Raw genomic sequence first — 13,258 nt, forward strand, 5'->3', positions numbered from 1 at the left:
AAGGTGAAATGATAAGGAAAGTTTGCGAAGGGAAGGTAGCTGACACTGGGATCTAACATGTACAGACATGGGGCTAGTTCCCTGCAAACATAAGCTTACTAACTCTCATATACACATGGTGCACTACACTGACTGATTTTCAAATGTTAAACCAATTTTGCATTCCTGGAGTAAATCCCATTTGGTCGTTAAAAAATTTTTTTTTCTATTTTATAAAGAAGGAATTTGGATACTGTGCCCAGGGCACACGAGGGCTCTGAGACTCAGACACAGAGATTCATGGGACAGAACAAGGATTCTAACCGAGGCCCAGCTGGCTATAAAGCTCACACAGTTTCCCCTAGGGACTATGCATTATTAAGATGTATCATCAGCTTGTTCTGTTAAACCGTAGCTCAAGAAATAAACAGATTCCCCATTCAGGACTATTTAATGGGGGGAAACGGAGTGAGCCGGAAGGTAGGTAAACACGGCGGAAACTTCAGCTTCAGAATAAAGCTTCGTTTTCTTATTTTTATTGTTTCTAATTTTTATTTATTTATTTTTTAAATTTACATCCAAGTTAGTTAGCATATAGTGCCACGATGATCTCAGGGGTAGATTCCTTAATGCCCCTTACCCGTTTAGCCCATCCCCCATCCCACAACCCCCGCAGTGACCCCTGTTTGTTTTCCATATTTAAGAGTCTCTTATGAGAATAAAGCTTCAGTTTCTAAAGCAAACTGACCTCCAAGCCCAGTTCAGTAACTAGTCGCTCACTCCTAGGCTCTCTGCCTGCAAACACGGCCCTCCCCCCAGAAGCTCTCTGCGTACAAGCTGATACTTCCACGACCCTGGCGCGGTACCTGGCCCAGAGGGGGCCCTCACTAAGTAAGAGTTTGCTGCCTGACCAGCAATCGGTGACCTACTGCCTGCTCGATGGAGTCCCCTAATCTGCAACGAATCGCTCCTTTCTCTGACCTGTATTTCATGCAGTTTCTACTAATTTTGCCATTTCTCCCATCTCACCTCTCCTCCACTATCCGTCCCGCCCCTCCCCAGCCCTCCCCAAGTGAACTAATGCTTGCTAGTCATCCATTTTGGTGGCACCACGAAATAAACTTGAGAGAAAACCACCTGTATGCTCAAAAACCGAAAAAGATGTTGCCTCCAGCAAAAGAAGGTTGCTGTGATTGCTGACTCCGCAGATACACCTCGTGATCATCGTGTCTTGTGTTTACCCAGTACTTTTTAGCTCATCGAGTGCTCTGACAAACTAAGTTCATTTACTCTGATCCTTACAACCGCCTTGTGTGACGGGAGAGGAAGGTGCCAGCACGCCCGTTTTATGGATGAGGGGACTGAAGCTCAAGGAAGCCAAGTACCACCAAGCGAGAAATGTGAGGAATGCGGGCTGCCCGGCTGGCTCAGTCGGTAGAGCCTACGACTCTTGATCTTGGGACTACTACGTTCGAGCCCCATGTTGGAAGCAGATTACTTAAAATCTTCAAAAAACAAAACAAAACAAAAGCGAGAAAGAAAGAAAGGTGAGGAATGTGACGTGGAGCCCAGTCTTCCATTCCATCAGCCTCCTTCCCTCCTGTCTGGACTGTGAGAGGCTTGGAGCTGTTACCTGGCAGTGTTCGACATCATCAGGCAGCACGTGGATCACTGACTTGCGTCCTCCATGGGCTCCAAAGAGGTCCAGTTCGTCAATTGCCTCAAGGGCTGCCTACAAGCACAGGTGTGAATCAGATTTTCTTTCTAGTAAACGGACACTTTCACAGCCACTACTCCTGTACCATTAAGCAATCTAGCATAAATGCCTTCCCCAAGGTGAGGAAACATATCAGTAAAATTCAGCTAAAGTGTCCTGGAGACAGGTCCTGTCCTTATTTTCAGTGAAATCACAACTTTCCTGGATGTTGCCACTCTTTGTAGAAACAAGAAAAAAAGCAGACTAACGTTCCCCCAAATGAAGTTAGTATTTCTCCCAAAGTGTGAGATATCAGACGAGATCGGGCGCGTTCAGGGTGGTATGGCCGTAGACTAAAGTGTGAGATATCAATGAGTTTATAACATTGTGTGGCGGGGGGGGGGGGGGGGGGGGGGGGCACTAAATTCAGACAGCTTTTTTTTCACCTATTTGTGTTAATTTTAACATTAGCAATCTGCCACTTAAGGAAGTTAATTCTTTTAGTATTAAGCTTTCTGTCAGTTGATTGTAACAGAACATATTTATTGTTTTGAAAATTCTAGCTCTGGAGTCTTTATTCTATCCAAAAATATACTTCAGTCTTGAGCAAGAGGGAGGCACATTAAATGTCTAGGGCAAGAGATATAAACCGGTGACTGGCAGACTGAATCTGCCCCACAGGTGTGTTCTGTTTGGCCTGATGAAGTTTCATTTTATTATTTTTTAATGTTTTATTTATTTTTGAGAGACAGAGACAGGAGTGGGAGAGGGCAGAGAGAGAGGGAGACACAGAATCTGAAGCAGGCTCCAGGCTCTGAGCTGTCGGCACAGAGCCCGATGCGGGGCTCGAACTCATGAGCAGTGAGATCATGACCTGAGCCGAAGTCGGACACCCAACCGACCGAGCCGCCCAGGCACCCCAAGGCCTGAAGTAGTTTTAAAAATGATTTTGAGGGGCGCCTGGGCAGCTCGGTCGGTTAAGCGTCCGATTTTGGCTCAGGTCATGATCTCACACTCCATGAGTTCGAGCCCCGTGTCGGGCTCTGGGCCGACAGCTCAGTGCCTGGAGCCTGCTTCAGATTCTGTGTCTCCCCTTCTCTCTGCCCCTCCCCTGCTCATGCTCTGTCTCTCTCTGTCTCAAAAATAAAGACATTTAAAAAAAATTAAAAAATAAATAAAAATGATTTTGAACTGGAATACTTTTAGAGAAAGTTTCCAGTGCCTCCAATACCCCTCAATACTTTTCTATCTGGCCAGCTTCATTTGTTTATGTTACTTGCCAGACCTGAGCCCACAGGCTTTGGAACTTTTGAGCCCTGCCCTACAAAGCAGTCATATTCTTCAGCTCTCTTTATGACCCAGAAAAGGAGACTGGACATCATACATCCAGATGCTTGGACAACAACAAGAGCTTAGACCTGTGGGTGATAATAATGAGGAAGCAGGACACTTATTTTCGGGCACAGGCACACGTCAGTGTAGGAATCCTACATTCTTTACCTATAATCTCAGCTGTCCGGGGTACCTGTGCCACTTGAATTTCATTCTTGTGGCTGACTTGAAAAATATGCTCATTAGATTAAATCCATCCCCCTAAAGATGAGAACCAAATCAAAGCAGTAAAAATGCACAGCAGGAAGAACAAACAGGTCAAGACCATCACCTTGGCCATTCCTACAGAGCTTGCGTTCAATTCCGGAATGCCCTGATTAGTCTTATCTCCGCGCTCCCACATTCCATAATCCTGAGGAAGAAAAAGGTAGTCATCAGAGCAGGAAAAAGAGGTATATGAGAAGTGCTAGGGAAACATAATTCCTTTATGTTACCACAGGCACAATGGCACACGAATATCCATTCTCAAAGGTGACAGGATTCATGGCTGTGCTTGTCCTTAATTTCACTTCATTTGACCTCTGTGTAGAATTTAACTCAAGTGGAACAAAAATGCATGCAAAAACACTCTCAATTTTCTTATTCCTAAAAGTTATCAATTTGTAAGAAATTCCTGATTTGTAGAGAACAACATGTTTTATTTCTCTTCAAATGAAATGCTGCCCCTCTATTTAGCTAACTTAAATTGTCAGATAGAATAAAGAAACTTTAACAGATGCATTATAGCTGGTTGAAGCCAACCAAACCACTTAAAATAATTTAATACCAATTTCTAGCGTTACCTCTTGGGAAAAAGTGCTAAGCAAGGAACAAAAGCCAAAATCAAGTGAGGCACAGAATACTGAACTTGCCCTATCTTTTAAACCAGATTAATAAGAACTGGGTCAGAACATGCCATCCACACTGAGGCTGTGATCCACGCATACCTTTTATAATAATAATTCGTATTTTCACTTAGGTGAGGCAAGCGCTGGATACGGTTCGGAAATAACGCTACACGCGCTACTGAAAAATGACAACCCAACGAGAACAGGACCAGTGCCAGAATTGCAGCGTTTATTGTTTGATCTGCAAAGACGAACATTTCCAAAATGTGCACACCAGAGCGGCTTTCGCCTAGGTCCTGCTGGCACACCTTGTAGCTCAGCCCCAGGACTCCTTCCTCCGTAGTCCTCATATCTGGGCCTTTGCGCATTCCACGCCATTCTCACTCCAACCCCAGAGCCAAGTGACTCATCCTCAGCAACTGCTTTGATCAGCTCACCCCCCTGTGGAGGACTCTAAAATGACAAACCATTTATTCCCCAGGGGCTCCCGGTCAAATGTCTCTCTCTGGCTGGCCACACACCTCTGTTATCTGGCCCCCGCCCCTTGCACGCCCACAAGCAGACTCGGTTTTCCGGTTTTCCGCTTGTCTCCAATACTCTGCTCTCAGGCTGTCTCCTCCTTCCCCCTGAGCCCCCTCTCCCCAAGGACCGCTCCCACATTCAGAGCTCATTCCCACCCATGACTGCACATGCTCTTCCCGCACCGTTCTGCTCACCTAAACCCTACTCACCCTCCAAGGTCTACCTCAAGTCCCACCCTTCCCACAAGGACTTTCCTGGTTTCTTTAGACCTGGGCACTGCCGCCATTTGGAGCCGGACCCTGCCGTGTTTGGGTGCTGCCCGTGCGAGGTGGGATGTTCAGCAGAATCCCTCGCCTCCGCTCACTAGGGGCCAGTAGCTCCCTCCACAGTGTGACAAGCAAAACTGTTACCAGATGTTGCCCAACGTCCCCCGGGAGGGGAAGATTGCCCCTCGTTGAGAATCGCCTCTTTAGACCCGGGGTAGCCCTTGGACCAAGCCTAGTTTGCCATGTATTTTTGTAAACAAGGTCTGTCTGGGACACAGCCATGCTCACATGCTCACGTGTTGTCTAGGGCTGCCTTCCTACGACAATGGCACGCTTGAGTAGAAGCAACAGGGACCGTAGGGGCCGAAAAGTTGAAAATATTTACTGTCTGGCCCTTTACAAAAAATGTTTGCCGACCCTTGCTCTAGACCATAGTGGTGTTTTGGGTTTGTTTTTTTTTTGTTTTTTTTTTTGAAAACAAACTCTACCCTTTCTTTACTTCCCTTACGCTCAGCTTTGCAAAGGTTCCTTGTTTTCTAAGAAGTGCGCAAGGCGCCGCCTTCCATATCAGACAGAAGCCTGGAGGAACTGGATGGGGTTTATACAGTTTACACCCACCGGCACCGGCCAGGGCCCACATCTGGCTCTGGGCCCTCCGCCTGTCGGCTGCGTGGGGGGATCCCCACGCACAGCAGTTCCTACCCACACGCCAACGCGGCCGCCCTTCACCCTGGGTCAGGCCGGCCCGGTACAGGCCACAGGACACGTTTTGGTCTTATTTCAGATCGGAACAATGGGTTCGAGCAGAGCACGTGGTGCATTCCAAAAACATCAACTCCCCAGCTGCGTTCCAGGTTGAAAACGTGCACTCTGTGCGCAGAGGTGACAGTCACAGAGCTCTAACCTCGCTAACCTTCTGATCAGCCCCAAACAGTCTGGCCCTCCAAGAATGGTAGGAGTTTTATTCTTCTTAACTGGACACCTGAAAACATTACCGGGGTTGATACTTACAGCGACTTTATATGCAGCTTCTATGTAAAAAACAAGATTCTGTACGAAGGCCACCTCGTCAAGGGTGAAAATAATACGTAAACCTAGTAAAGAAAAACAGTAAAGTTACGGACTTACGTTGTGAAGAGAGAGCTGCCAATTACCAACTACAAATACCACACTAGGAAAGAAATCCTTGTACCCCCATTTTCAGTTTTCTTATGAGCGCATCAAAAATTAAGTCTGAAGCATGGGGTGCCTGAGGAGCTCAGTCAGTTGAACATGTGACTTCGGCTCAGGTCATAATCTAACAGTTGATGAGTTTGAGCCCCACACTGGGCCTGCTGCCGTCACCCTGTCAGCATGGAGCCTGCTTCAGACCCTCCGTCCTCCTCTCTCTCTGTCCCTCTCCCACTCATGCTCGCTCTCAAAAAATAAATAAAACATTAAAAAAAACCTTTTTTTAATTCAGTCTGAAGTAAATTGGAACGGTTAATGCCTAATCTCTGAAAGAAAAAGGAAGGGAGGAGTGTGTGCCTACAGGTAGTAAAAATGGGAAGAGAAGGTGTGAGGCCTTCTGGTAGTGCTGGATTTGTGCAAAGAAGTTTCCAACAAACCATGAATTTTAGCCCGGAGCAACCAGACACCATTCTTACCCTTGAGCGAGCCAAAGGGTGGGTACATTTCCCCAGTGGCAGACGAGAGAGTAGAGCCCCCAGCGTCAGGAGACAACCCTTAACCTCGTGGAAAGGCGAGCTCCCCGGACCTCCCTAGGGGGCTGCACTGAAGCAGGCGGTGACCAACAGGGCTGGATTTTTGCTTGGGTCCTTTAACGTTTAGTTGACCATGGCAAATACACATACTTTTCAAGTATGAATTCTTGAAGCTGGTAGAGGTATGGTGAGATATGAACTCTTGCATCAATGGGGGGAGTTTGACTAGTAAACTGTTCTGAAAACAACTTGGTAATATATGTAAGTAGCCTCTGAATGACACCCAACAGAAGGAAGCAAACGGAGAAGGGGTCAAAGTTGGTATTGCAACATTAGTTACAATAGGGGGAAAAGAATAAAGGAATGGTTTGATTATAACATATCCACTGATAAAGTCACTAAAATTATGTTTATCGAGAGCTTGTAAGATCATGGGGAAAATGGTCACAATGCTGTATAATAAAGATTATTAGCCATGCAAACGATAAGACCTTAAATAGAAAAAAAAACTTGGAGGACACACATTCAAATGAAAATGGACAGTGGAATTTTTTCTTTGTATTTTCTTAAATTTTCCAAACTATTTACAGGTTCATATTAATTTTCACAACCAAGAAGTATTTTTTATAAATGCCTGGTGTATTCACAAAGCTGTAACAATATCATTTGTGGGTTTCTGCTAACTTTGAGTTTCACACCTGCAGTCCGAACTGCACGGGAAGCCTCTAACTCCAAAGGTCAGTTTACCGCCGGTGACGAGAACTTGGCGACACAGCAGCTGACTGACCTAAGCCCCGGGGGCCACAGCGGCAGGCTCTGGCCCGGGAGGGACCCTCTGGTTACAGACGAGCTGCAGCCTGAAGCTCAGGAAGCCAACGGCTCGGGCTGAGGGGCAATGCTCACGGTCGGGGACTTCGGGCCCACTCCCAGCATGGGTACTATGGACTGACCGACCACTCCGGGCACATAGCCGAGCTCTAGAAATGACACCGTTTGGGTATAATTCAGGTAGATGAGGGTGTGTCTAGAAGGGGGTGAGCCGGGCAGTGAGAGGAAAAGGTGAAGGGGCCAGGCCTGCTAATACTAGAGAAGAAAATCCTAAGAGGGGGTTTGACGCCGTCTGCAGATATTCAGACTGTCAGAAGTAGATCTGATCTCGGCTGCTCCAGTAAACAGTGGCAGCAAGGAAGCTTTGGGATCAACAGCCCTTTGTCCTACCAGTCCTCAGAAGGTTGGCTATGAGCATGTCACAGAGTCAGTGCACGTAACGTTATCAAGAGCATGCTTTTTCTTTACAGAAATAACTTATTTTGAATTCTAATCAATGCCTGTCCCTCCCCACCCCCTTCTCCCTGTACAATGTCACTCCCTGTACAATGGGCTCGAACGACCCTGGCTCACCGGAGGCCGTCATCTGGGCCAGGAACAGGAGGAAGAGGGAGGTGGCATCCACCTGGAGGTGGCCCCACTGGTCGTCACCCACCACGGTGCTGCAGGTGGCGGTGTTGTACTTGGCGTGCAGGCTGTCCTTGGTACTCTGAGTGTGCTTGAACTTCTCCACTTTATGTACCTGAGGGAGGAAGCAAGCCGGCTCCACACAGTAAAGGGGCTGACGGCGGGCGGAGGCCATACCCAAAGTCCATCTCTTAGTTCTAGACCTCTTAGCAGCTACCTCTGGGAGCCAGAGGGATGGAAGGCAGCACATGATCCCTAGTGAGCACCACACAGAGGGGCTGTGTGGGGGACTCTTCCCGTCCGCACCAGAAGGGGCCCGGCCCAGTGGGATTTTAACAAGCTCTGCAGGGCGACGGGTCAAGCCAAAGGGTTTCTTTGTCTGCATATGCCCGGCATGAGCTGTGACACACGGGAGGCACTCAGTAAGAGAGAGAGGGAACAAAGAGGCCCCGTTTAAACTTCAACTTCTTGTTTCCTTATGTCCAAAGGAAAGGGCAACTAGGTCTTCGAAGACTAACCGGGCATATGCTGATGAAGGGCGGGGACAGTATCATTCATCTCGGAATGTGTGCAGATCCCAGCAGGATGTTCTGCACACAGTACAAGCTCAATGAATTGTTTTATTTACTCCTCGCTGAAGATACCAGTAAACGGTAATGTCAAGTTTTAAAAACTCAAGCATTTCAACTCAAATGAAAGGAAACCCTTTTATAAACTCAACAAAATAAACAGTGCTACGTGGTTGTCTGGGAGTGGCTTTAAAAAACAATGATATCTGGGGCGCCTGAGCAGCTCAGTCGGTTAAGTGTCCGACTCTTGATTCTGGCTCAGGTCATGATCTCATGGTTCATGGGAGCGAGCCCCATGTGAGCTCTGCACTGACAGCGCAGAACCTGCTTAGGATTCTCTCTCCCTCTCTCTCTCTCTCTCTCTGCCCCTTCCCTGCCCGTGCTCTCTCTCTCTCTCTCTCTCTCAAAATAAATAAGTCAACATTGAAAATAAATAAATAACAATGGTCTCTGCCCCATTTAAAAAAAGGGCATGTTCTCCTTTTACACAAGTAACTCTTCAAAAGAGATTCTGAGTAATGGGGTCCTTTGAGCCTGGGTCCTTATTGAAGATAATTTAAAAGGACAAAGAACGTAAAATATTTCCTGTTTCTCTTCCACTTGAGAAGAAAAGCTCAAGACGCTTTAGGGATGTTAGCTGTCACCATGTAAATGATAAATACCCACTGAGATGACCTGAAAACACATTTGCCATTTTTTGCCTACCTGTCTCATCATGCACTGGAGAAGACCCCGCATCAGTTTCACCACGTTCTGCGGAAATAAAGCGGGATGAGTGACGAGGCCAGCTTCCCTGCTCCATGAAAACCACCTCCTTACCACGTGGTCGGTAACCAGGGCTGCCTGGAGACCTCCCTGAGAAGGCACATCCTGAGCATATACACGTCTTCCGATTGTTTCGATTACCTCCAATCCATCACAAACAAAGAAAATCTGGATGCAGTGACTTATCTCAAATAAAGGGGTTGGACCACATGGCACCTCCAGTTCTGAAATCCACTGGTGTTTTAGCGAGACAATTTTTATAAGCCTAGTACCCTGATGTTTAATTCTGATGTCACAATTCTTAGTAATTCATTTTTGTCATGCTAAAGATGAATTAAGTCCACCATCCTGCCCCAAAGTAATGACACTTTGCCAAAAGAGCCATTTGTGACACCATCACTGGACTATTGAGTAAAGTTCTTACAAAATGCAAGTAGCCGCCAAGGTTACTCAATAATACGTATCGCAACCAACTATTGTAATTATTATTATAAATAATAACAATAGTACGATGATAATCAGACATTCTGCCCAGGAGCTGTATAAAACACTTTACCTGGGTTCTGTGTAATTCTCGCAAACAACCTTACGAGGTGAGTGTCATTATTACCCCACTTTATAGATGAGGAACCTGAGGCTGAGAAAGATGAGGCGACATTGCTAAAGTCACGCAGCTGGCAGGCGTTTGAGCTCTTAGTCAATATGTTATGTTGCCTCCCACTTCCTTCACAATTCAGGCCCATCGAAAGACTGCTCTTAATAGGTCCTATGAGAAACACCATAAAATGAATTCACAAGTGGCTACAGAATGGGACAGTTTGTAGGTCGAAGTAGACTGGCTGGAAGAAGCTCCCACCCAGGACCACGAGCATCTCCTGTCTTGCAGAATGTACGTGGTTTGCCGAGGAGGAATGTAGTAAAGGCCATGAAAGTTAATTACCAGAGAAAAGTCTGGAGTGAATTATCCTTCAGATCCTTCTGCCTCTAAAATCCTAGGATTCTAGAATACGATTTCACTTTAGGTCATAAACTCTTTTGAGGCAGAAAATGTTACCTCACGATAAGGTTATAACTAACATTGCTATAATTAACATTTCCTACTGTGTACAGCGTGACCGTTTGTCAACTGACTTCCCCTCAAGTAAAGAAAACTTATTTTCCATTATGAAGAGGCACAGTGGTTCCCAACTGGGTGGCCATTCCCATCCTCCAGGGGTGAGGGAACATCTGGAAATGTGGGGCCAGGAGCATTTTTACCGTCACCAAGGTAAAGATGGGGACTACCGGCATTTAGTGCATAGGGACCAAGGAGCCTAAGTGTCCTGCCACGCATGGGCTAGTCTCACACAATGAATGACTGTGCTTCCCAAGCTCCAAGCGCAATAGCATCCCTGCTTCGGATCACGGGAAGATCCCATGTTATCTTCCATAATCAAGGGAAACGTCTCTCTTTAGTTGTCAACCACACTCATCAAAACAACGTGCCCTATTCGTGCCTCGCTATCGTCCGTCACAGAGCAGCAAATCCAGTCAACTCTAGCCTGCGTCAGAAAATGCTTACAGAGGGGGCGCCTGGGTGGCTCAGTCGGTTAGGCGTCCGACTTCGGCTTGGGTCACGATCTCGCCTTTCATGAGTCCGAGCCCCGCGTCGGGCTCTGCGCTGACGGCTCGGAGCCCGCTTCAGATCCTCTGTCTCCCTCTCTCTTTGCCCCTCCCCTGCTCACACCCTGTCTCGCAAAAATGAATAAACACTAAAAAAAAAAAATTAAGAAGAAAAGAAAACGCTTACAGAGGAGAGGTACATGGTGTGTGTGCATGCGTGCACACGTGTGTGTAGACGGGCAGGCTTTACTTTGACTTCGCCTCAAGGGAGGATGGGAAGTTTGATGAACATCCACATTAAATTATTACGCTGCTAAGAACGGCTCACTTATGTGCTAACTATCCAACTTCTTGGGGGAGCACCCAGTGCTTTTGCTATAAGCATCTTTTAAAACTACCTCTTGCTCTACCTCCAAGGCTTGGTGACTGAATCGCCTTACGCTCAGCAACATCCAGTCAAATCCAAACCGTCCTTCCCTTGCTCCCACAGACAGGTTTCCTCTCTTAAGTTTCCCTACTGTCGTCAAGGCTGCCCACAACTCCTGCCCACTTCGGTTGCCATCACAAGCACTGATCGGGCTGTAAGAACCCTCCCCGGGTCTGACAATCGGCTGGCTGGGAGGGCCAAGGAGGAACGTACGAATCAAAGATGAATCCAAAAGGTTCTCCTGCTAAGAGAACTATAATTTTCTATGTCAATGCTTTCTGCTTCAACACCGTCACTCCAAATACTCTGAAAATACCTCCCGTGCTCAAGGGCAGAATATTTTCTTAACGTACTCAAGGATGGCAAACCTTTGCTTCGGCGGGTACGTCAGTTTCTGATCTGAGAAATCAGTAAGAGGATTTCATAGTGCTGTGATGGTAACGTAGGCATGAATATTGGACAACACCAATGTGACTCAAAATTAAAAGGTAACTATAAATTAATAAGACCGCTTTGGAAGGGCTCAAACTAGAAAGGAATTTCTAAGGGAAATTCCGAAAATGTTTCAAGCAGCAGCAATACCGTTTGGAGAAATACCCTTTCAACATGACTACTACAGAGCATACACTCCGGAACGTATATTTCTGGTGTATTCTTTGAAAACAGTCATTATATGAGTGTATAATGGCACTGTGTATGTAAGTATATGTAAAATGGACAGAGCATGTGAGAGAGACATGTAGCTGGTTAGAAATGTGGACGCTTTCTTTTCCTGTTCAGAATAGTATGATTTTTATTGTTTTTAAGGAAGACAAAAAATCTCAAAGAGAAAGACCAATGAGAGGTGGAGGCTACCTAAGCACCCCCCTAAAATATTCTATAGCAGGAATGGACGGGGCGCGTACACCGAACTGTTCTACACAAACAGCTACCTCCTTGGAGGCTTTTCAGTTCAGGGGAAAGGGGCTGAGCAGCCAACGTGGCTGCCGCTTGGCATTACCTGCTCCAGCTCGTAGGCTTTGGCCTTGTCCTCGTCGCGGTCGGCATTCTTGCGGTAGGCCATGCCCAGGCCCCACACGGCCAGAATGCTGTAGATGTTATCCCGCACCCAGGCGTCCTTCTGTTCGTGACTGGCTGACAGCAGCCCTGTGACCGGATTCTGTTAGACAAGAGACACAAAATGACTCAGCGCCACCTTCACCCAACTCCTGGCAAATGGACGCCTGCCCTGAGGGGCATGCCGAGGGCCGGGATGAGGAGTAGAAATCGGAGTTCTGGTCCTTCCTTGCTCTGCCACCAACAGCATGGTCTTGCGAGAGAAGTGACGTCACTCCTCTGTGGTTCCCTCATCTATATAATAGAAATATTAGCCTAGAAAGTCTCTAAGGAACCTTCTAACGCTGAAGTTCTTGTGCTTTCAAACCAGATCATACTGTTGAGACAAACAAAACGACCGACCAATAGAAAAAGCCCACGAGAGTCTTACAAATCTGCGCACCACAGTCTTCAGGTCTTCTCCTGCCTGTATGCTTCCACACCAGCTGGGGAGACATTGAACCTGGAGCGAGAGACCCAGATGTGGGGCCCCACTCCACCAGTCCAGCTCTGTATGCCAGGGGAAGCCTCCTACCCTATCCGGGCCTCCAAGGCCTTGTCTGTAATCCAGACATTTCACATGCCCAAAAAGGACACACTAAGCAACAGGACATCGGAGGTCCTATTTAGCTATGATATTTAAAATTTGTTTTTATGTTTTTTTTGAGAGGGCCAGAGCACGAGCAGGGGTAGGGCAGAGAGGGAGGGAGACTCAGAATCCGAAGCGGGCTCCGGGCTCCAAGCCGTCAGCACAGAGCCCGACGCGGGGCTCGAACCCACGCGCCGTGAGATCGTGACCCAGCCGAAGCCGGACGCTTAACCTACTGAGCCACCCAGGCGCCCCTAGCTATGATATTTAAAAGGGCAGCCGAGTCACTAAAAAGCCAGATCTTCACACACACAAAAGTACACACAATATTCTTAACAGCATTAGTCACAATAACTCAAAAGTGGAGACAA

At 47.1% G+C, this 13,258-nt stretch overlaps 1 protein-coding gene across 7 annotated transcripts in view; it reads right to left on the reverse strand.

Annotated features, from left to right (window-relative positions):
- The window catches only part of PHKA2 (phosphorylase kinase regulatory subunit alpha 2), a 70,409-nt gene that overhangs the window by 35,686 nt on the left and 21,465 nt on the right, over positions 1-13,258 (reverse strand). For all 7 annotated transcript variants that reach the window (XM_042974475.1, XM_042974474.1, XM_042974471.1 and 4 more), the window contains 6 exons: positions 12,204-12,362; positions 9,115-9,162; positions 7,787-7,955; positions 5,694-5,776; positions 3,339-3,419; positions 1,613-1,711 (listed from right to left, as the gene is read on the reverse strand). In XM_042974475.1, coding sequence (XP_042830409.1) covers positions 1,613-1,711; positions 3,339-3,419; positions 5,694-5,776; positions 7,787-7,955; positions 9,115-9,162; positions 12,204-12,362 — 639 coding nt within the window. The remainder of the gene's footprint in view (positions 1-1,612; positions 1,712-3,338; positions 3,420-5,693; positions 5,777-7,786; positions 7,956-9,114; positions 9,163-12,203; positions 12,363-13,258) is intronic.

The sequence above is a fragment of the Panthera tigris genome, chromosome X, assembly GCF_018350195.1.
Source record: "Panthera tigris isolate Pti1 chromosome X, P.tigris_Pti1_mat1.1, whole genome shotgun sequence".
In the NCBI taxonomy this organism is placed as follows: domain Eukaryota; kingdom Metazoa; phylum Chordata; class Mammalia; order Carnivora; family Felidae; genus Panthera; species Panthera tigris.